The 24,928-nt window shown below is 38.6% G+C and overlaps 1 protein-coding gene across 1 annotated transcript in view; it reads right to left on the reverse strand.

Moving 5' to 3' along the window:
* The window catches only part of LOC102389804 (histone H3.3-like), an 81,614-nt gene extending 59,948 nt beyond the window's left edge, over positions 1–21,666 (reverse strand). The window contains exon 1 of the mRNA XM_044934610.2: positions 21,591–21,666. Within this exon, the coding sequence (XP_044790545.2) occupies positions 21,591–21,666 (76 nt within the window). The remainder of the gene's footprint in view (positions 1–21,590) is intronic.
* Between the last annotated feature and the right edge of the window lie 3,262 nt (positions 21,667–24,928).

The raw sequence follows: 24,928 nt of genomic DNA on the forward strand, positions 1-24,928 counted from the left end.
CCTGCAGAGTCAATAGTAGCACTGAGGATTTGAAATTAGGCACACTTCACTCTTGACAGAGGGCAGCCAGAAGACAAGACTGGGATCCTGGGCATGGGAAGAATAGATAAGAGCAATTTCTACCTTTGTATTGTGTTCTTTTACAGTTGGATTTCATTAAAATGTATTAAATTCAATTTTAATGAATGTGTTTAATAAAATGCAATCAAACCTTTTCCTACTATTATTTGAGTAAAATTTTACTTGAGTATATATGTTTGTGGTATTTCAAAATGTTAACAGAAAAAAAAATGTTAACAGAAGCACCATTTTTTCTACCATCTTTTAGAACATTATATTAATTGGTGTAAGGCATTGCCCTGTAGGATGTTCTATATTCATATGCTCTTTGTAAATGATGAGGTGAAGAAACTAGCTACTTATTTCTGAATCACACATTTTACCTATATCTAGATAATCTTTATATGTATTCAAAATTCAAGAAAACTGAATATTATCATTCAGACTTCTATCTCAGGTGTTATGATTGTTTCACCTACAGTGAATGAATTTAAGTATTACATCTGAAGGAATGGCTTACAGTATAAACTGTATTTCTCTACAAAATTACAAAATAATGCTCTTACTACTGGGAAAGCTACATCTTAAACACTCCATTTTTTAGGAGACAACCTTTGTTGTTAACCACAAACGGATGATACCTGCCATAGATCTGTTTGTATTTATATTGTATTCAGTTAATCTGCAGACATCTGAGCATCTACTATGCCATGCACTCTTCAATTTGAGCTCCAAGCTTACAACTCTGAAGAGGAAAATACATCCTGGGTGCAGTGTCTATACTTCTGTAGGGGTGGGAGAGATAACAAAAAATAATAACACTGGAAATTTGTATTTTCTGTGATGTGTGAGGCCTTCCCTGGCAGTTCAGTGGTAAAGCATCCACCTGGCAATGCAGGAGAGGTGGGTTTGATCCCTGTGTTGGGAAGATCCCTTGGAGGAGTAAATTGCAACCCACTCCAGGATTCTTGCCTGGGAAATACCATGGACAGAGGAACCTGGCAGGCTACCATTGTGGGGTTGCATAGAGTTGGACACGACTGAGCTAGCACATAATGCAAAACAAAAACATGAATATATATGGAAACAGCAATTAAACAAGCCATTCTGAATTGTATGAAGAATAGCAAGTAAAATTTTAAATTAATTGCACATCATAGATTTGTCAGGCATGATAATTACAGCATTGTCATTAGCCTTTCCAGTTCCTTCTGTCCTGAATAAGTAGCTTCAGGCTTCCCCAGAATGAAGTGGATTTTTATGGAAATAAATGGATTCCAGTGGGGAGGTTATTAATCAAAATTCTCCAGAAAAACAGAACCAGTAGGATAATATGAGTGTGTGTGTGTGTGTGTGTGTGTGTGTGCGCATGCATATAATCACTAAATTGTGTCTGACTCTTTGAGACCCCCGGGACTGTAGCCCACCAAACTCCTCTGTTTGAGGGATTTTTCAGGCAAGAATACTGGAGCGGATTGCCATTTCCTACTCCAGGGAGTCTTCCCAATCCTGGGATCAAACCCACATTCCTGTGACTCTCGCATTAGCAGGCAGACACTTTACCACTGAGCCGCTGGTACATATCATAATAGGATACATTGTATCAAGATATCTTGTCTGGAGGATTTTACATGAGGATCATATTGTTTTGACACCTACCAAGCTATGCTCTGGCATTTTTCTGTCAGTTCAAAAAAAGGAAGATTCTAAGAAAAAAATTCTAGGGCACACATTACTTTTCTTCAAGTAAGGATAAAAGTTATTATTGATGATGTTATTTACAGATCACTAAGATTCCTCTTGATGTGAACTCTTGGGAGCATTTTCTTTTGGATTTCAGTGACAGAAATAGGTGTGCTTCTCCTGGCCAGTCTTCTCTTATGGTAGTTCAGATCTTGCAATGAATTAGGCAGCTGGATTATTTAATGCCTTCACTGGCTTCTAAGAAACTAAGTAAATTTCTACAGGCCATTTGGATGCTAAACTTACAAATGGTTTTATCCTATTTTTTTAACCTTAATATTTTCTTTCCCAAGCTTGCTCATCTGCTTATTTTAAACTTGTTCTATTATATACAAAGTCCCTTGGACTACAAGGAGTCAAACCAGTCAGTTCTAAAGCAATCAATTCAGAATACTCATTGGAAGGACTCATGCTGAAGCTGCAGCTCCAATATTTTGACCACTTGATGTGAAGAGCCGACTCACTGGAAAAGACCCTGATGTTGGGGAAGATTGAGGGCAGGAGGAGAAGGGGGCGACAGAGGATGAGATGGTTGGATATCATCACTGACTCAATGGACATGAATTTGAGCAATCTCTAAGGGGTAGTGAAGGACAAGGGAGCCTGGAGTCCTGCAGTCCATGGGGTTGCAGAGTCAGACATGACTTAGTGACTGAACAACAACAAATTATATACAGAAATATACACTTCCAAAGACCCCTTTGAAACAGGGCTGTTTGGCCAGTTATAATAATTAGCCTGAAAGAATAATTACTGTGGTCATGTTTTAGTTATTGAATAAAGGAGGAAAGGAAATTCCCACATCACTAGTCAGTATGCACGAACAGCACACTCGACATTCAGGGTGTGGTCGTCACATCGTATGCAGCAGCTGTGATGGGTGATTTGGTCCTAGGATGGAAAATGCTTCATGTCCTGGAGGGCTGTCCACCACACAGTGAAAAATATAAGCTTTTCATAATTTTAATTTACTTGTGAAAGTTGGGATTTTATCATTTGTAACAAATGCTTCTTGAAAAAGTGGCAGGCTCACTTGGTTCATTTTTGAGAAAATGTCTGCCAAGCACTCAAGGCTAAAAAAAACATAGTCTGCCAGTCATTCCTTCAGATGAAAATGGTGTCCAGGAAACAAGTGGCTGCCTAAAACTCAAAGAACCACATAGATGCTCTTCCAAAGGCAATGGTGGAATTGCCTTTCGAGGCAGGTGTTCTTTGGGACACTGCCCATTTCATGTGCTATGAAGACACCAGGCTCAAGGTTTGTTCACACAGCACACACTGCCTCACCAAGTGTGTTCTTATGTAAAAATTGGCCTTTTTCCTTCCCCTGTGAGTGGCGCTGTGGAGAAATAAAATGACAGACGTATAGTTCGTCACCACTCACTTGTTCAGGCTAATGTTCCAATGATTCACTCACCATGGCTTTTGCAATATCAGTGTTTAACTGTCAACACAGTGAAAAGGGTAAATATTCTCATAATTGTTCTGAAAATAGTTTCAACCTCACGGACATCCTGAAAGTCTCTTGAGAACCCAAAGGGATCAGCAGACCACCCCTTGGTAATGTTTGTGTACAAAATGATACCCCAGTATGCAAATTTCCTTCTCAGTTATCTGTAAGTATCTTTTACTTGATAAGGTTTTTATCTAAATTTTTTAGTTGCAAATTTTAATGAACTTAAATGGATAAACTTTTTCTCTTACTTATTTTTGTGTTCTGTTTTACAGACTATTGTCTACCCAAATTCACAGAGATATCAATTCATGTCCTCTTATAAGAGCACTGTAATTTGAGCTTGCACATTTATGATTATGATCTACCTCAAATTAGTGTGGGCTTTGAGATATCTAATATGGATATACATTAGTTTCAGCATAATTTATTGAATAGGATGTATTTCTTCCCCCTGAATTACATAGCACCAGGTTTTGTAAATCAGATAACCATGTATGTATGCACAGGTGTATCTCTGGATTGTCATCTGGTCCATTTGTCTTTCAAAATGCCGTTAGTTCATGGTCTTAATTATTGTCACTCGATTGTTGTTGTTGTTTAGTTACTAAGTTGTGTCTGACTCTTTTGTGACCCCTTGGACTGTAGCCCTACCAGGTTCCTCTGTCCATGGGATTCTCCAGGCAAGAATACTGGAGTGGGTTGCCTTTTACTTCTCCAGAGGATCTTCCTGACCCAGGGATCAAACCCTCATCTCCTGCACTGGCAGGAGGATTCTTTACCACTGAGCCACCTGGGAAGCCCTGTCACTCCACAGCATTCCTTAATATCAATTAGAGGATATCTTTCATCTTTATTCTTCAAGATGGTTTTGCTGTTTATGGCCCCTTAAATTACCAAGTTGCAGAAAATAATTTTCCATACATCCCATGCCTCCCATGCATATGAATTCCCAAGTTCATATGAATCTTTTTGAGGCAACAGATATGGTATAGTAAGAAAGATTGTTAGTTAAGAGGGCAAAATTTCTGGCAGAATGTTAAAATAGATAATATCTGAATTTCATTCATTTAATTTTCTTCTATAAGTCACAATTTTAAAATATACATGCATTAAACTTGAAATAAGGAAAAAGTAGTGAAAAAGGAGCCATATTTCCCTTTCTAAAAACATCCCTCGTGGAGACATAATCCTTGATTTCTAAACAGCTGTGGATAAAGCTCCATTATGCCTTTTTCATTCCTGGCACTAAGTTCCTAGAAGTGATTAGCTCTATGATATGGCATACAGAAATAAATTGTAAATGACTCTGCAGTTGAGATCATGTATCCAAACATGCATTGTGCTTTTTGGCAAGGAAACCATAAATGTTAATCATCACATGGAGTGTGCCAAGCAAATAGATCAAAATAGCAAGAATATAATCACATATTTGTGAGCTAGATAACACCATCACCATCCTCTCTAGGTTGGTGGAGGTGAGTGTATCCAACCCGTGCTCATCCTTGCCAATGTTTACTTAATCATTGATTGATTCTCTGGCAGTCAGCAGGTAATTGGCATATAATCAGGAAAAAAGATAAATATTCCAAAACCCAACTCTCTTGCCTGCCTAGTGAAGTTAAAACACCTGATAAACAAAAACAATCTGAGAAAAGTAAGAGGAAAAACCAACTGGCTGTGTTCCATATGTTCCATGAAAGAAATACTTGCCATGGACACCAGGTGCCAGGTTGCCTACCTGTTCATCATACTCCTTGGTTCTTATTGCCTGGCTGTCTTGGCACCCACAACAGCCTCAACTTCCCATGAAGCAAGAATGCCCTCATCTGTCTGGTCAAGCCCATCCGGAAATGGAGTCAATAACAGGATACTTAGGTAATCCTAGTTGTTGGTGAGTGTGGCTGATGGATGTCTGGACACCTACATGGTGACTGAAATAGCTGTGAAAGCAAAGGAGAATTCACAATATGTGCAATGAGAAAGGGAAGAAAAGATGGCCACCTCTTGCAAGTCCTAGTGGCTCAGATGGTAAAAAAAAAAAAAAAAAAAAAAAAAATCACCTGCAATGCGGGAGACCCAGGTTCAATCCCTGGATTGGGAAGATTTCCTGGAGGAGGGAATGGCTACCCACTCCAGTATTCTTCCCTGGAGAATTCCATGGAGACAGGAGTCCGACGGCTGAGTTCGCAAAGAGTCAGACCCGAGGATGTGATGGAGTGACTAACATTTTCACTTTGCAAGCCCAACCCTTTGACAGGGCTCACCTCTGTCAGAAGCTGTGTGAATAGTGAAAGCAAATTGTGGCATTTAATCATTGCACATGTCCTCTCACGAAAAAACAAAACAAATCTCCTTTGTTGGAGCCAGAAGGACATTATGCAACCAGTAGGTGTCGGAAATCCTAAATGCAACCTGGGAGATACCTAAATGCCAGCTTTATAGTAACTGCATTTTATCTAACACAGTGTCACACTTGTAAACTGAAGACTCTGGGGAAAGATTACAATAGTCCTCTCTACCTATGTCAAAAGACTCTGAGGTTTGGACTCGATGGAAAATCAGTCTAAATGAAACTGAAATAAAACTAGGTCCTCTCTTTCTCTATTAGATCTGTCTTTCTAAGTCAGTTTGAATTGTCAAACAGATAAACTGATGCAGAAAGATAAGTATGAAAAGGAACACTTAAACCTGTTTTTGATATTCTGCTTTGGTGTACAGCAAACTCCAAATAAATAAATAAATAAAACACACACCTTCTTGAAGTAATATGCAATATAATATATGCTATTTGGTTGAATAGGAGGCTTCCCTGATGGCTCAGCAGGTAAAGAATCCATTTGCAATGCAGGAGACACAGGAGACGGAGGTTCGATCCCTCGATAAGGAGGATTCCCTGCCTGAAAGAGGAAATGGCAACCCTCTCCAGTACTCCTGCCTGGAGAATCCCATGGACAGAGGAACCTGGTGGGCTACAGTCCATGGGGTCCCACAAAGTCAGACAGGACTGAGTGAGCATGATACCTCTCCCTCTCTCTCTCTAAAAATATTACTTACATGCCACACTTGAAAATCATACAGGCCTCTGTTAAAGAATAAAATATATACCTCAAATATCCTAGAGGGCTTACAGGGGTCATGCTTCATTCCCTAGTTTGAGAAACACTGACCCAAAAATCTAAAATATTATTTGAAAAAATAAATTCCCATAGGAAATTGTTATTAAAAATAAAACATAAAATATCTTTTTTTAATTAAAACCAACTTACAAAATATTCTAAAAGACTTTAAGATCCATCTCTGAATCTCCATGAAACTAAGCTTAAGAAAATGGGTTTGTCTGATTTTCCATTTGACTTTCTTCAGCAAACAGCATGAGGTAACCAATCTCTTTTTAGGGACCTAGGATAGCAAGGACTACAGACACTAATCCAGACAAGTCAGACCTACTTTCCATCTACTGCACAGGTGAGTATTTCAACCTATAACTGCTTCATCATAAATTAAAGGATATATTTTGGGTATCAAATGAAAGGCTCAATTTTAATTCACCTAATAGTCTCCTTTAATGATATCTAATTAGGACATCTGTTCAGGGTTCACAATGTTACATCCTTCATTTGGCTTTTCCCATTAAGTTAGCATTATGGTGATTTAACTTTTCTATTAAAAGTTCATTATTAATGGAAATATATAGATAAATGAATATGTAGTTCACATATATATATATGTATATATGTAACTTACAATACTAGAATTTGCTTCCTAAGTAGGTTGAATGAACTCATTCTTTTTTTAGCTAATAACTGGATTAATCTTATTAAGGATTTAGAATCCCCTTTTACCCCTTCTCAGAAAATCTCTAAATTCAAGTTCCTCCATAGAAGTTCTAGCATTAACTACATGTATCAGTCGACAATGACTGGAAGATTAAAATGATGATGTAGTGAAGACACAAGTATCTGATGCTTTTCTTTTAAGATTCTGTTCTGCAGCAGTGCACTTTGAAATATCTTCTTAAATGAAAACAAAAATAGAAATAATTTTTATCTCCAACTTATAAAGTTTATAGGGTCTAAAGTCTTGTTATTAACTACACAAGTTGGATCTTTGAAAACATCGATGGAAAAATATTCTTTTAGGTAATATATTTTCAGTTCTTATAGTGATTTTTTTAGTCTTACAGATCATTACCAAATGAAAAGATTCAAATTAAAGTTCTGATTTTTCTTCACATGAAACTGCCACAAAGTATTTTCACTTCTAAAGATATATCTAACTTCAATGTATATCTGATTTTACTATGGAACATTGGTTATAAATTCAGCATTAATCCATTCTACATTTCTATTTAATTCTCCCCATTAGTTTTATAGACATTCTGAATTATTATATTCTATTAATTATACTCTAGTATTTAAGTTCATTGGGCAACTGTTTAACTCATCCTGGTCACTTATCGTGTTCTTGGGTTTAATATCATTATTCATAGGTCACATAATCTTATATTATCAGTTTCTATATGTCTATAGAAACAAAACAGAATCTCAAAGAAAATGATGCTAGAAATGGAATTTTTGAGACATCTGTGGCATATCATTTTTGTATATAAAACATGACAATTAAACCTGGAAAATAAATTATCATATTTCAGAGAATCCAAACACAGAGACCACTCATAGATTACTCAGGAAATATGTTGATTACATCTAAATTACTGATAATATAAACTACTCAAAATAATCAGGAAGGAATTATTACACTTTCTAAAATAATGGCTTCAAGCCGATTCAAGTAATAATGGTGTTCCTGTTGGTATGCATTTAGAGAAAGTGTTTTAAAATGAGAAACTGCAAAAGTGTACATTCATTTTCATTAATAGTATTAGCAATAATGCTGATTTTTTATGGAAGTACAACCACTCTGACTTTAAATTTTAACTCAAAGCTTTAATTTTTTAAATCATAAGTATAAATGGTGGATGCTTTATGAAAATACTTCAGACTTGTGGCTGGGAATGATGGCTGCAATTTCTTTGACACTCCTCCTATTGAAAAGCAGAATCTATTTCCACTCTCCCTGAAACTGGGTTAGTCCGTGACTTCTTTGATGTAAGAAGTACAGTGGAAGAGGTGATACAGCATTTATGGAAATATTAATAGCTTTTACGAGGAGCACCAGCTCCCCCCTTGCCCTCTCGTGTCCAGTGGTGACAGGTCAGAAGTATGACTGCTCTATCAGAAAACCCTCATGAAGTGGCCCGGGACCACATGGAAGGGACACAGGAGCCCATTAAGCCCCTCCTTTCACATGCCCCCCACCAAGGTACCAGTCATCTTAGACAACCTGGCCCAGCTGCACAGCTATCAGCTAAAACCCTTCAACATCAGATGAACCAGAGACTTTCCCAGACCTGCCTGAAAGTCAAACCCACGATATCATGAGATTTAATACATTGGTCATTATTTTTAACCTCTAAACTCAGGATAGTCTGATAAGTGGTAAGAGATAACTGGAACAAAAGCTTTCTTTAAAGGTAGGATTTTCTTTTTAATGAAATGATGCCCGCTGTTAGTTTCCATTCAAATTGTTAATTATGACAAATCTGCTACAGAAAATAATTAGCAAGAATTTTCATGCAGGAGATCTTTGAGCCACATAAATAGCTCAGTGGGTAAAGGATCAGCCTGCAATGCAGGAGACACGGGAGATGCGGGTTTGATCCCTGGATCAGGAAGATCCCTTGGAGAAGAAAATGGCAACCACCCCAGTACTCTTGCCTGGGAAATCCCATGGACATTGGAGCCTAGAGGGCTACAGCTCACACGGTTGCAGAGTTGGATACAGGTGAGTGAACACACACGCACACTTTCAGAAGAACTGCTAGTGCTAGATTGTTCTCAAGGGGATAGAGTTATTGAGAACCAGACCTAACAAACCAAGATCCAATATACAGTAGACTTTAATTATTCATTATTGTGTAAAACATCTATGTCAGTGATCTGTGCTATTTCTTATCAATTTTTCTTGGCAAAGGATTTTTTTTCCTATTGAAGATTACAGCTATCAAAACATTTCTGAGAAGTATAAAGATTCACTCCACTAGAAATTTATCATAAAAATATGGTGAGGGCTCTAAAGAAACTAATTATAAAGGAATACATCTTCTACAGCAGGCAGAATACCAAGCAGAGTAATAAATATTTTGCAACCATAGAATATAATCTCTTGTACCTAAGATTTCATAAGATTCCAAGATAAATGAAACATTTCAAAAAATCAATGAACTTGACGAATTTTGAAGACTTTCCAAGAAACAATATTTTTCACATTGACAGACTGTTTTCTTACAAAGTGGGGAAATTAGCAAATTTCTAGCCATATGCATGTCTCCTGTATGAGTCCTGAGAAATATATGTAAATAATGATTCTTAAGGGAGCAATTATTTTAATTCTCTTTATGCTCTGAATGTTGATGTAATACAGAAAGCTCCAACTCAGAGTATTCATATTAATTTTCTTTATGAAACTGAGAACTACATTTTTACAAAAGAAGCTGAAACAAGAAAAGCTGATCAGTGATATTAGGCAGTGATATCGTGTTAGAAAGACAAAAATTAGTCTCCTCAGGCATTTAGCACTGAGAATCCAGGTGCCAGAGTTGGTAAGTACTCTGCTTCTGCTTTTCCCTCAATGTATTTATGAATTCCTAGAGCCTAAGAAGCTGAGAAGTCTAGCACAAAAGCAGCAGGTAAGAGCTAGAGAAGATATCCAGAATTTTCAGTCTGCTCATGATGTACAGAAAGGAAAAAAAAAAAGTTCAATATATTTGAAAAAGAGTAAATGATGTAGCATAGAGAAGAAAGAAAAAGACAGAGAGATAATGTGGAACAGAGTGTAAATTTGGAGTTCAGTAAAGGAAGATGGAACATAAATATTATCTGAAGAGATCTTAATCAATAATTTTCTAAAATTCATGCACATCATGCTTCAGATTCAAGAAGTGCCACAAACTTAAAGCAGAGCCAGAAAATCTATAGGAATGAAAGGTTGCTGGCTGCTTGGAATTGGGGACAAGATTCTCTATTTTTTTTTTTTTTTGGCCCTGCCTCAGAGCATGTGGGATCTTAGCTCCCCCTGCAGGGGAAGCAAGGGTCTTAACCATGGGGCCCCTCAACCACGGGACCCTTAACCGCAGGGCCCTTAAGCGCGGGACCACCAAGGGAATCCCAGAGATTTCTCTGACGTGATGACAAAGTTCTAAAACCAAACAGTGCTAATGGTTGCCCAACTCCATGAGTTTACTAAATAGCATTGAATTGTACAGAAAAATCAGTGAATCGTGTCATATAAATTATACATCAGAAAACCTGGTAAAATAACCAAAAGCAAGATTCGATATGAAGAAAACTACACCTAGAAATAAGAGGGGGTGTGCAAAAGAACAGTGAAAAAGAGTAGGTATCAAAAGCACTCAGATAAAAGACATAATACCTTTGACTTTTTAAAAGTAACATTTGGTCTCCTGGTCCATAGAGCATATTTTCAGTATTCTGTAACAAAATATTTTAAAATAAATAGAGAAATCTGGAATGTCATTCATCCGGTGGTTAACAGTGATTATTTTTTTAAGGGTAAGATTAAGATTAGAACCAGACATCCTGGAACGTGAAGTCAAGTGGGCCTTAGGAAGCATCACTACGAACAAAGCTAGTGGAGGTGATGGAATTCCAGTTGAGCTATTTCAAATCCTAAAAGATGATGTTGTGAAAGTGCTGCACTCAATATGCCAGTGGCCACAGGACTGGAAAAGGTCAGTTTTCATTCCAATCCCAAAGAAAGCAATGTCAAAGAATGCTCAAACTACCGCACAACGGCACTCTTCTCACACTCAGCAAAGTAATGCTCAAAATTCTCCAAGCCAGGCTTCAACAGTATGTGAACCATGAACTTCCTGATGTTCAAGCTGGATTTAGAAAAGGCAGAGGAACCAGAGATTAAATTGCCAAAATCCTCTGGATCATAGAAAAAGCAAGAGAGTTCCAGAAAAATACCTACTTTTGCTTTACTGACTACACCAAAACCTTTGACTGTGTGGATCACAACAAACTGTGGAGAATTCTTCAAGAGTTGGGAATACCAGACCATCTGACCTGTGTCCTGAGAAATCTGTATGCAGGTCAAGAAGCAACAGTTAGATCTGGACATGGAACAACATACTGGTTCCAAATCAGGAAAGGAGTATATCAAGGCTATATATTGTCACCCTGCTTATTTAACTTATATGCAGAGTACATCATGTGAAATGCCAAGCTTGATAAAGCACAAGCTGGAATCAAGATTGCCAGGAGAAATATCAATAACCTCAGATATGCAGATGACACCACTCTTATGGCAAAAAGTGAATAAGAACTAAAGAACTGAAGAGCCACTTTAAAGAGCCTTTAAAGTGAAAGAAGAGAGTGAAAAAGTTGGCTTAAGACTCGATATTCAGAAAACTAAGATCATGGTCCATTTCCATCACTTCACGGCAAATAGAACAATGGAAATAGTGAGAGACTTTATTTGGGGGGGGGGCTCCAAAAATCACTGCAGATGGTGACTGAAGCCATGAAATTAAAAGAAGCTTGCTCCTTGGAAGAAAAGCTATGACCGACCTGGAAAGCATGTTAAAAAGCAGAGACATTACTTTGCCAACAAAGGTCCATCTAGTCAAAGCTATGGTTTTTCCAGTAGTCATGTATGGGTGTGAGAGTTGGACTATAAAGAAAGCTAAGCACAGAAGAATTGATGCTTTTGAACTGTGGTGTTGGAGAAGGCTCTTGAGAGTCCCTTGGACTGCAAGGAGATCCAATCAGCCCATCCTAAAGGAAAGCAGTCTTGAGTATTCACTGGAAGGGCTGATGCTGTAGCTGAAACTCTCATACTTTGTCCACCTGATGCGAAGAACTGACTCATTGGACAAGACCCTGATGCTGGGCAAGATTGAAGGCGGGAGGAGGAGGGGACAACAGAGGATGATATGGTTGGATGGCATCACTGACTCAATGGACATGAGTTTGAATAAGCCATGGGAGTTGGTGATGGATAGGGAAGCCTGGCGTGCTGCAATCCATGGGGTTGCAAAGAGTCAGACACAACTGAGTGACTGAACTGAACTGAAGATTAAGAGTGATGATAACATTTATCTCACAATTAGTAGCTGAATATTTCACAATGATAGCTATTGGAAAAAAATGTCTTAAAATATATTAGAAAAATATAGTGAAGTGGAATTTATTCAATAAATACATAGTAAAATAGAATCTGTGCCACAAAACTACTTTTTAAGTATCAAAATAATTTGAAATGCCAAGGATATTTTGTATATAGCAAATTCTTAGAGATGGCATGAATTGCATTTTAGGAATGATGTATTCGATCCAATTTATATGCACTTGTTAGATAACCCTGAGTCCTTTTTTCCAATCTGTAAAATAGCATTGTATTTGAAGCCACTGGCAGGATTACAGTTAAAGTCTCTGTATAATGAAGTGCTTGAGAATTGAGAAGTCTGTCTGAGAGCATTCTATTATTCTTAAAGGATCTATCGTATCACAAGTGTTCCCATCCTCTAATACAAGAGACTGTGTCTCACTGAGATCTACAGTGATTGAGCCTACATATCAGAACCTGGATAGATTCTGTAGCAAAATTAGAAATGAACTGCCCAAACCTAATTCCATGCTGTCTCAGTGGTAAAGCACCCGACTGCCAATGCAGGAGACATGGGTTGGGGCCTTGAGTCAGAAAGATTTCCTGGAGAAGGGAATGGCAGCCCACTCCAGTATTCTTGTCTGGAAAATTCCATGAACAGAAGAGACTGGCAGGCTACAGTCAATGAGCTTACCAAAGAAGTGAACACAACTTAACAACTGAACAATAGCAACAAAAGAATCCAAGAAGCAAAATGTTTGATCAAGACCTTGGCCAGAAATGAAGCTTAAATAATTTCAAGGGGAACCCAGGACTCAAAGGATAGTTTCATATTGGTACTGGTAGGAAAGGGAATCCCATTTGCTGCATAATACCAGAAAACAACCCTGTAAAGACCAGGTGAGATGGAGTTTCATGGCAACAGTAAGGCCTGGAAAAGTAGTCAAGAATTTATAATTATACAAGGGTGCTGTGTGTTCAGTTGCTCAGTCGTGTCTAACTTTTTGTGACCCATGAACTGTAGCCCACCAGGCTTCACTGTCCATGGGATTTTCCAGACAAGAAAGCTGTAGTGGGTTACCATTTCCTCCTCCAGGGGATCATTCCAACCCAGGGATTGGATCCACGTCTCCTACATTGGCATGTGGATTCTTCACCATGGGAAGCCCCATAATTACATGATCTCTGGAAAATCAATGAAGCCTATCCAAGTTACAAAAATCAGCTTTTCTGACTCTTTGTGTTCATCAATTCACAAATAAATTTTGAAGTTATACTGACTTTCGCATCTGACACCCAACTTCAGGTAACTTTGGTATTTGTTTGTTTTCTCTATAACATTGCAACGAGTCACAAATAACACACCTTGCCCTGCATGATTGCCGATGGTTAAAATGGAAGACAAACCATCTAACTTTGCAAAATAAAAAGAAAAATTAGGAATGGGTACAAAAGTCCTAGTGGTTTGCTTCCACCATGATGATACTGCCTCAGTTTCTCATGGGAGGATAAGGTAAGGTTTCTCTGAATCATGCTCCTCAAACAGCAAAGTCTGAATTCTTTTCATTAATGTCAGTGGACAGAAAAGTCACCCTTGTCTGAACCTATTGTGTTAATGTAAGAAACTCAAACATAAAATTTTTCAAATTAAGCAGATTTTTTTAAACTATAAGGCAATTAAATGCCTTATTTTAAATACATTTGTCAATGAAATTACCTATGATTTTAAAAAGTAATGGACATGAATTTGCGCAAACTCCAGGAGATAATGAAGGACAGGGAAGCCTGGTGTGCTGCAGTCCATGGGGTCACAAAGATTTGGACACAACTTAGCAACTGAACAACATCAACAACAGCAAAGTATCTCAAGCTAACTCAGACAAAAATAAAGCCTCACATTAAATTTTAATAAAATGAGTATCAATCTTGAGCTATTCGGAAATTTTGACTAAGCTATACATTGCTTAAAAACATAAGTTAACATGGAATGTGTTGATTGAATATTGCTGGCTGCCCATAATTTATCCCACAAATAGTGAGTCAAGCCACAGACTTAGGCAGTAAAGATTTGTTCCAGTTTATGCTCACAAATGTTGGAGACTATAAAATTCAAGGCACAGTGTTAAGTATTTGGCCACTGGCCATGTCAACAATATGTTATATACACTGCTTTTAACATCCAGTGAGAAAGTAAACTATCGGGCAGATAGCAAGACAGGATTCAAATCGCCATGCTACAGTAAATCTGTAACTCTATGAATTTCTATGAAGATGTACAAAACCTTCTAGAACTAACACCCCCAAAAGATGTCCTCTTCATTATAGGGGACTGGACTGCAAAAGTAGGAAGTCAAGAGATAACAGGCAAATTTGGCCTTGGAGTACAAAACGAAGCAGGTGAAAGGCTAACAGAGTTTTGCCAAGAGAACACACTGGCCATAGCAACACCCTCTTCTGAGGACAACACTCTACACATGGATGTCACCAGATGGTCAATACTGAAATCAGATTGATCATATTCTTTGCAGCCAAAGATGGAGAAGTTCTATGCAGTCAGCAAAAACAAGACTGGGAGCTGACTGTGGCTCACATCATGAAGTCCTTATTGCCAAATTCAGACTGAAATTGAAGAAAGTAGGGAAAATCACTAGACCATCCAGGTATGACCTAAATCAAATCCCTTCCAATTATACAGTGGAAATGAGAAATGGATTTAAGATTAGATCTGATGGACAGAGTGCCTGAAGAACTATGAATGGAGGTTCATGACATTGTACAGAAGCCAGTGATCATGACCATCCCCGTGGAAAAGAAATGCAAAAAGGCAAAATGATTGTCTGACAAGGCTTTACAAACAGCTGAGAAAAAAGAGAAGTGAAAGTCAAAGGAGAAAAGGAAAGATATAAGCATCTGAATGCAGAGTTCCAAAGAATAGCAAGGAGAGACAAGAAAGCCTTCCTCAGCGATCAATGCAAAGAAACAGAGGAAAAAAACAGAATGAGAAAGACTAGAGATCTCTTCAAGAAAATTAGAGATACCAAGGGAACATTTCATGCAAAGATTGGCTCGATAAAGGACAGAAATGGTATGGACCTAACAGAAGCAGAAGATATTAAGAAGAGATGGCAAGAATACACAGAAGAACTGTACAAAAAAGATCTTCATGACCCAGATAATCACGATGGTGTGATCACTGACCCAGAGCCAGACATCCTAGAATGTGAAGTCAAGTGGGCCTTAGAAAGCATCACTACGAACAAAGCTAGTGGAGGTGATGGAATTCCAGTTGAGCTATTTCAAATCCTGAAAGATGATGCTGTGAAAGTGCTGCACTCAATATGCCAGCAAATTTGGAAAAGTCAGCAGTAGCCACAGGACTGGAAAAGGTCAGTTTTCATTCCAATTCCTAAGAAAGGCAATGCCAAAGAATGCTCAAACTACCGCACAATTGCACTCATCTCACACGCTAGTAAAGTAATGCTCAAAATTCTCCAAGCCAGGCTTCAGCACTATGTGAACCGTGAACTTCCTGATGTTCAAGCTGGTTTTAGAAAAGGCAGAGGAACCAGAGATCAAATTGCCAACATCCTCTGGATCATGGAAAAAGCAAGAGAGTTCCAGAAAAACACCTACTTTTGTTTTATTGACAACGCCAAAGCCTTTGACTGTGTGGATCACAATAAACTGTGGAAAATTCTTCAAGAGATGGGAAGACCAGACTACCTGACCTGCATCCTGAGAAATATGTATGCAGGTCAAGAAGCAACAGTTAGAACTTTACATGGAAACACAGACTGGTTCCAAATCAGGAAAGGAGTACTTCAAGGCTGTATATTGTCACCCTGCTTATTTAACTTATATGCAAAGTACATCATGTGAAATGCCAGGCTGGATAAAGCACAAGCTGGAATCAAAATTTCCAGGAGAAATATCAATAACCTCAGATATGAAGATGACACCACCCTTATGGCAGGAAGCAAAGAAGAACTAAAGAGCCTCTTGATGAAAGTGAAAGAGGAGAGTGAAAAAAGTTGGCTTCAAACTCAACATTCAGAAAATAAAGATCATGGCATCCAGTTCCATCACTTCATGGCAAATAGATGGGGGAACAATGGAAACAGTGACAAACTTTATTTTTGGGGGGCTCCAAAGTCACCGCAGATAGAGACTGAAGCTGTGAAATTAAAAGACACCTGCTCCTTGGAAGAAAAGCTATGACCAACCTAAACAGCCATATTAAAAAGCAAAGACATTACTTTACCAACAAAAGTCTGTCTAGTCAAAGCTATGGTTTTTCCAGTAGTCATGTATGGATGTGAGAGTTGGACTATAAAGAAAGCTGAGCACTGAAGAATTGATGCTTTTGAACTGTGGTGTTGAAGAAGACTCGTGAGAGTCCCTTGGACAGCAAGGAGATCAAACCAGTCCATCCTAAAGGAAATCAGTCCTGAATATTCATTGGAAGGACTGATGCTGAAGCTGAATCTCTAGTACTTTGGCCACCTAATGCAAAGAACTGACTCATTGGAAAAGACCCTGATGCTGGGAAAGATTGAAGGCAGGAGGAGAAGGGGATGACAGAGGATGAGATGTTTGGATGACATCATCGATGCAATGGACATGAGTTTGAGTAGACTCCGGTTCTTGGTGATGGAGAGGGAAGCCTGGTGTGCTGCAGTCCATGAGGTTGCAAAGAGTCAAACAGGACCACGCGAATGAACTGAACTGAACCATGTATTTCAGGAGTGTACTTTTAGCTAAAGTCTTGTTAGAAGAAAAAAGAATGAACTACTTTTCAGAACAACAACATGCTTTTCAGAACAACAACAAGAAACATGCTTTTGCAGTTGGAAAAAAAAATATCTGTCTGTTTGTTTGTCAACATTGTTTCATTATATGGGACTACAGGTGGCATGTTTATATGCTAAAAGGAATATACCAGTGAGGAAGAGAAAATTATTGATGTAGAAAAAAGAATATATAAAACTAGAACATTATTTTGTAATTTTTATTGTGGTAATTTGAAGCATAATAGAGAGAATATTATTTCATAAACCTCCACATATTTAGCAACCAGCTTTACGAATTATGGACATATTGTCAGTCTTGTATACTGGTCACCACCCTTGTATTTTTCTTGTGTAGTATTTGTTCAGGATTTATTTATTTTAATTAATCTTTGCTAGAGTGTTTAAAGCAAATTCTACACATCATATCATTTCTACACTGAAACTTCTGTATGCATTTTAATTGAAAAAATATTAAATTTTACACCACAACATGCCATTAATCTACCTAACAAATTTGACCTTAAATCACTTAGTATTATTTGAATCTTATTTAATATTTTGTGCATGTTCAGATGTTTCCAGTTGATGCACCAATTGTTTTTATTAGTATAGATATTTAATTCTGAATTTAAATAAGGCCTATGTGTTCATTTTGATTACTGTATCTCCTAAATCTAATTTATGCTCCAGCATTTCTCCTTTTCTCTTTCTCTTTTACCATTAGCAGTTTAGAAAATCAGTTTAAGGTGGTCTGGACCCAAACTCACAGTGTCTCTGAGGTCTGCCTGTAACAGCAATTCAGACACACAGATTGACATTTCTAGTTGCCCATGTATATCCCCCGGAGAAGGCAATGGCACCCCACTCCAGTACTTCTGCCTAGAAAATTCCACGGATGGAGGAGCCTGGTGGGCTGCAGTCCATGGGGTCGCTAGAGTCGGACAGGACTGAGCAACTTCACTTTCACTTTTCACTTTCATGCATTGGAGAAGGAAATGCAACCCACTCCAGTGTTCTTGCCTGGAGAATCCCAGGGATGGGAAGCCTGGTGGGCTGCCGTCTCCGGGGTCGCGCAGAGTCGGACACAACTAAAGCGACGCAGCAGCAGCAGCAGCATGTATATCCCAGCTTATTCTGCACAAAGATAAGCATGCTGGTGGTTTAGCTGCTCAGTCAAGTCTGACTCTTGCAGCACCATGAACTGTATGTAGCCTGCCAGGCTCCTCTGTCCATGGAATTATGGACAAGAATACTGGAGTAGGTTGCCATTTCCTTCTCCATGATTAAGCATATTGCATTCCAATTCTGCCTTGTTTCTTTTTTTAATTATTATTAGCTTCAAACTCTTCATTCCATGGATTCAAATCACTGTGTCTTACATGCCTGCTACCTACAAAATGGGAAGCATCTGCTTAGCTTAAAACTATCCTAAGCCATTTGTTTCTAACCTTATATGTTTCCCTTTGTCACAGAGAAGCATAACTAAACTCTCTAAGTCCTGAACAAGATAGATTCAAATATCACAGAATGTAAGTCTCGACTATAAACAACATGATCAGAAAATATGACCATATATCACACAAGTATCTTAAGCTTGTCGCTATTTCCTTTTCACAACAAAATATGTGAGTTTATTTTTATACTATCTTTAAAGCTACATGGATAATTAATACAGAAAATGTCTGATGCATTTTATACATATGGAAAATGAGTTATAAATGAACATGTTGCTAGATAATGTGGGCAATTTCCATGCCTATTTCCACAGGAGTTTAAAAACTACATTCGTTTGGGACTTTCCTGGCATTCCAGTGGTTAAGACTCCCCTCCACTCTCCCAGTGCAGGGGACATGAGTTCAGTCCCTCATTTGGGAACTAAGATCTCATAGGCTGCACTATGCAACCAAAAAAAAAAAACCCTCAACCCCTCCCCCCAAAAAATTATGATTATGTTTGGTTGAAAGAGGCTAGCTTATCAGAGAAGGCAATGGCACCCCACTCCAGTACTCTTGCCTGGAAAATCCCATGGATGGAGGAGCCTAGAGGGCTGCAGTCCATGGGGTCACTGAGGGTCGGACACGACTGAGCGACTTCACTTTCACTTTTCACTTTCATGCATTGGAGAAGGAAATGGCAACCCACTCCACTGTTCTTGCCTGGAGACTCCCAGGGACGGGGAGCCTGGTGGGCTGCCGTCTCTGGGGTCGCACAGAGTCGGACATGACTGAAGTGACTTAGCAGCAGCAGCAGCTTATCACTTGAATCACACTCTAAATTTTCCATGGAAGAGCCTCAGTTTAGAGTTTTAAAACTCGTCTTCTGAAATTCTATATTCAGGATGGTTGGGGTCTCACCATTTCTGGAATGACAAGATATATGCAGATAGCACATGAAGCATCTGGTCTTTTTTCCTAATTCTTAATTCATTCCGTATTCTCAAGCAGAGCCATAAAAGTTGCAAATTAGTGCCAAAAACGTACCTCCTGAAATAACCATTTTGCTTCCAGAATATATTAAATACCTGTAAGAATTTGACTTTACAGTTCCTCAGATGGCTAAAGTTGACATTATAAATATGGTAGGTATTTAGAGAGTATATCAAACTTTTAAATTTCATTTAAAAATTTTAAAGAACAGTGATTTATAACTATCATCCCAGTCAGTTGCCACCATGATTGGTTCAAGGACGGGCAGGAATCTGAGGTCTCCCCCTCACCTCTCATCCATGGAAAAATTGTCTTCCACAAAACTGGTCCCTGGTGCCAAAAATGTAGGGGACCGCTGTCTTAGATCCCTGACCAATCCTTTGATGGGCCTGGAAATCCCACAAAGAAATGTTTTGGAGTTGCCCAGTCTGATCTGAAACACAAAAAGTTTATTCACTGTCCACCCACCTCCATCCCAGGCCAGACTATCCTGGGGAGGGAGGAAAAAACCAAGAACAGACAAATAAGACATAGGTAATGTCCATACTATATCATCAATGACCTACTTATGGCTTTGCTGCCCAAAGAGAGCTTTGTAGGCAACCGCTGGTTAATCTAAAGGCCTCAGTTCCTGTCAGGAATAGTTCACATGTTAGAGGAACCTGGAAATTTATGAGGCCGAATTCTTGGGGAAACAGGAATTTGGGGGTCATCAGCATGTCCATGTGGGGGGGTGGGAGGTGCCAGAGGACCAACAAACCATGACGTGATTTCCAGGCATTCAGGGCTGAACATTTGAAAGCATCCCAACTTTGAACACATCCCAGATTGGTGGTGGTGGAGGGGAGCAGAGAATTAGTGGGAAATGATAGTTTAGATGTTGGTTAAATAAACCCTAGATTGTTCAGTGGAATCTCCAAATATAAAATATCTCTTAGGCAAACTTACATGAAATATTGGAATATCAACAATATTGATATTAGAGTATCAGGGCTTCCCTGGTGGCTTAGCTGATAAAGAACCCACCTGCCAATGCAGGAGACTCAAGAGACACAAGTTCAATTCCTGGGTCAGGGAGATCCTCTGGAGAAAGATATGGCAACCTGCTCCAGTATTCTTGACTGAAAAATTCCATGAACAGAGCAGTGGGCTACAGTCCATGGGGTTGCTACAGTCCTTGGACACAACTGAGCATGTGTGCTGAATAAAGGAGTATCAATAGTGAAGTGGAAACCTGAGGACCCAGTAGAATCAGAGACATGGAAGGTGACATGACCACTGCTTAATTAACAGTGTACATTAGAATAGTCCAGGGGACCTAGGGAACTCTGGCTTGTGGAGTTCCAAATAGCTGTGGAACCTGGAGATTTCAGTCTGGTAGGGGGCATGGGAACACAATTGTCCATTAGCAATAAGACTGACATCAAAGAAGTGAGGGAGCACGTTGCTCAGCTAGGTTGCTGTGGAGATGCCAGAGGCCGCATTCAATTATGCTCTCAGAACAATATGATTAATTCCAGAGAAGGAGAAACTTGAAGTGTAACAAAGCTTGGTGAACTGGGAGAAGCTGAATGAGCCACCAAGGTAACCAGAACCTGTAGCCTGAAGGAAACCAGTTATGATGACAACTTTCTATAACCAGTTGACAGACAAAATATATCAAACCAATAATAAATTATGGGCAAATGCATATACTACCTCAAAGTACATAGCTATGAGTTTACGTGAATTGTCCCCCCACTTGAAGCTAGCATTCCCTGGGGAATTGCCCTTGAGGGTTTGCCTATTTGGAATGCACAAGCTTTATTTTAAGCTTCCTGGTCCACTGAAAGGCCTCAATGACGAGAGTAATTACACTGCATGTCCATTTGTTGAAAGGATTGTCAAGCGAAACCTCAATACAACTGTGATTACATTCCTTACCTCCAAAAATCTCAAGCTTGTTGATCAGATTAATAATGAAAGGCGGCAGCTTCACCAAAGAAATCTCCTGACTCATGGGCACGAAATAAATCACCATCCAGAGCAGCTCAGATTCTCGAGACAATAAAGGAAGGGAAGAGACGGTTTTTTTAAGCTATGTGAACACACTTTTACTCCTCCTTTTCTATGTCCTCCATAGTTTTGAACTTTCTTTTGTTGTCTGAAAATATGGGGGGAAACATGTTTCTCCTTTGTTGTTGCTGTTGCATTAATAGTTAAGTCGTGTCCGACTCTTTTGTGACCCCATGGTCTATAACCCGCCAGGTTCGTCTGTCCAGGAAAGAATACTGGAATGGGGTGCCATTTCCTTCCCCAGGGGGTCTTCCCACCCCAGGGATCTAACTGAATCTCCCACATCTCCTGCATTGGCAGGTGGATTCTTTACCACTGAGCCATCTGGAAAACCATCCAAAGCAACGGAGATTCTCAGGAGAACAATAAAGGAAGGTAGAAGATGATTTTTAAGCTGTTTGAGTATACTTTTACTCTTTTTTCACATTCTCCATAATTTTGAATTTTCTTTGTGTGTGTGTGTGTGTGTGTGTGTGTGTGTGTGTTGGAATATCTTAGACACTTTTTATTTTATTTTTTGTTGTTGTCTAAAAATAGGGGGGGAAACATTTTTATCCTTTAGATTTTTTTAAAAACAATTTATCTCTTTAATGTTGATTTAAAAGACATTTATCAAGAATGTTCTCTGTGCCAGGCCTGTCTTAGATATATTTACCAGGAAAATCTGAACCAAATTAGGAATCATTTCTGAGCCATCTGGGATCATCTGCCCCCCTCACTTGGGGTGTGAGGGATAAACCTCAGTCAAGGGCTGAGTACACCCAAGAATGAACCTCAGTCAAGGTACACCCAAGAATGAGCAAAATTGCAATTACACAGGAGAAATCACAGACTATGAATTCAGATTAACAAAAGGTCACAGAGGTCACCAAGAACAAGGACAATGGAAATTGAAGTGTGAAAGGGCCTCTTTGGAAGTGACACAATGGGGTGACATTGGAGCCTGTCAATACAAATGTTTTCAGACATCAGCCTCAGATACTTCAAAATCCCCCCTGGATGTTCTCTGCACGTGTTAGGGTTTCTCTGATTCTGTTCATGCTCACCTCCAGAAGCAGGTGTCCAGTGACCCAGTCCAAAGAACACTGGAGGAGTAAAAGGAAAAATAGCTGCTCAGAAGAAGGTAGCTAACTACGAGTTGTGACCTGACCGATCTACAACTGCCCCAATTTGCTGAAATTCTGCAAGCCAAAGAGAGGCCCCTTTTCTCAGTTTTGATATTCGTTCTTTGGTTGAATGCCACAATCATCTTGAGAGATTTTTAACAAATAGGCAGCTGAACCTCACCCCAGAACTGCTAGAATAAACTAGAACTGATATCAGAGAAATATGCTGAAAAGCAAGAGATAATGTCTGTTATCAGAGAGCCAAGGTAGTAAACTGTCTAGTTGTTCTGTAATTTCCACTGTTGCCACTGCTGCTGCTAAGTCGCTTCAGTCGTGTCCGACTCTGTGTGACCCCATAGAAGGCAGCCCACCAGGCTCCCCTGTCCCTGGGATTCTCCAGGCAAGAACACTGGAGTGGGTTGCCATTTCCTTCTCCAATGCATGAAAGTGAAAAGTGAAAGTGAAGTCTCTCAGTCGTGTCTGACTCTTAGTGACTCCATGGACTGCAGCCTACCAGGCTCCTCCATCCATGGAATTTTCCAGGCAAGAGTACTGGAGTGGGTTGATTGGATCCATATAGCCCAGTGTTTTGCTGCTTCCTGATGCAACAACCACATTATTCACCTCTGGATTTGCCATGATCCTGATCTTTAGCAAACAGAAGATGTACGTGGAATAATTAACAACAAAGATGGGAAAACTAAGTAAAATCTTCATTGACCAATACATTCCCCCACCAATAACTATTAGGAGTAGCCAATTAAGACCAGTAATTAAACTACATTAGTCTTTATCAAATGCTTTTAATAGCCTTCTCAATGAGCACAAGCATTCATACAGTTCAGTTTGGAAAATCTAGTTACACAGTTAGTGAGGTTATTCATTTTTGTCAGATCAATGACTTGGGCCCCTTATTTGCTTAAAAGGGATTGAACAATCTATTAACTCCAAGAACGTTTCTAACAAGGAAATGTGCAATTGAAATCTAGCTTCGTTTATATATAGTGTCTCAACAGGCAGAAATCTATAGTGAATAAAGTTGAGGAGCAGCAAAGCACAAACTTAATTGGAAGGAGAAACAAAATTGCCAAGAAAGTGAAATGTCCATTAATCAAGAGTGGTTCTAGATGCTGAATGGTCTTGATTTCTAGATTGATTTTGAGGTAGAGAAGACTTGGCTTCATACTAAGGCATCCATCCATGAAGGCTTCTTCTTCTGAAAATGATGTAATTAGAGCTGTGGTTTGGAAACTCTAGTCTGGTTTGGTCAAAGAATAAAGAAGAAAAAAGGAGACAAGGGATTGGTTAAGAAATTATTGCAGAAATGCAGTCACACTTAAAAATGTTAGAATAACAGGAAAAAGGATGATGAACTGCATACCCTGTATAAAGCCATTCTTGGGGATCTTTTTATGGTAATGATAAGAGAAACAGATTGCTCAATCTTTAAATTAATTTAATTTAAGTAAATTTAAATTAAGTAAATTTCTTTTTGAGGTAATCTTATTGATAAAGAAATTAAGGGAGAAAACCATGAGATGTCTGATCCATGTTTGATTTTTTTTATGTTTCTGAAAATCATATTTCTTCTCCTATATAGGAATCATAAACATATTTTAAAAATAAATATCCTCCTTATTATTTGTGTAATGGCTTATCTCAAAAAATTAACTACTCTTTGCTATTAACTACTTTTGTAACCTTTGTTACAATTTTTATTTATTACACTAATCATGTAATGCAAATGAAAGATAGTACATACATACAAGTTTTACAAAAAGACTAAATAATTAATCCTCAGGAATCCTGAGACATGCTGTGTGATCTTCATTTCATCTATTCATTGTGCCGTTGATACTAAAGTCTTTGAAGTAAAATTTAAAGATATATCCTTAAATTTTATTAATTGCTTGATAAAATACATGTCCATATAAAATTTTTCTATAAAAACTAAATATATAACTAAAATATAACAAGGTTTTGTTTATTCTTTATATTCTAATAAAGGCTCTTTCAGAATGCAGTCAAAAGGGGGAAGTTAGTTTCTTCTGTAAAGAAGTGATAAACTTAACTAAGAGACAGTGTGATCCATGAGAAACT

Source organism: Bubalus bubalis, chromosome 22 (genome assembly GCF_019923935.1).
Source record: "Bubalus bubalis isolate 160015118507 breed Murrah chromosome 22, NDDB_SH_1, whole genome shotgun sequence".
Classification (NCBI taxonomy): domain Eukaryota; kingdom Metazoa; phylum Chordata; class Mammalia; order Artiodactyla; family Bovidae; genus Bubalus; species Bubalus bubalis.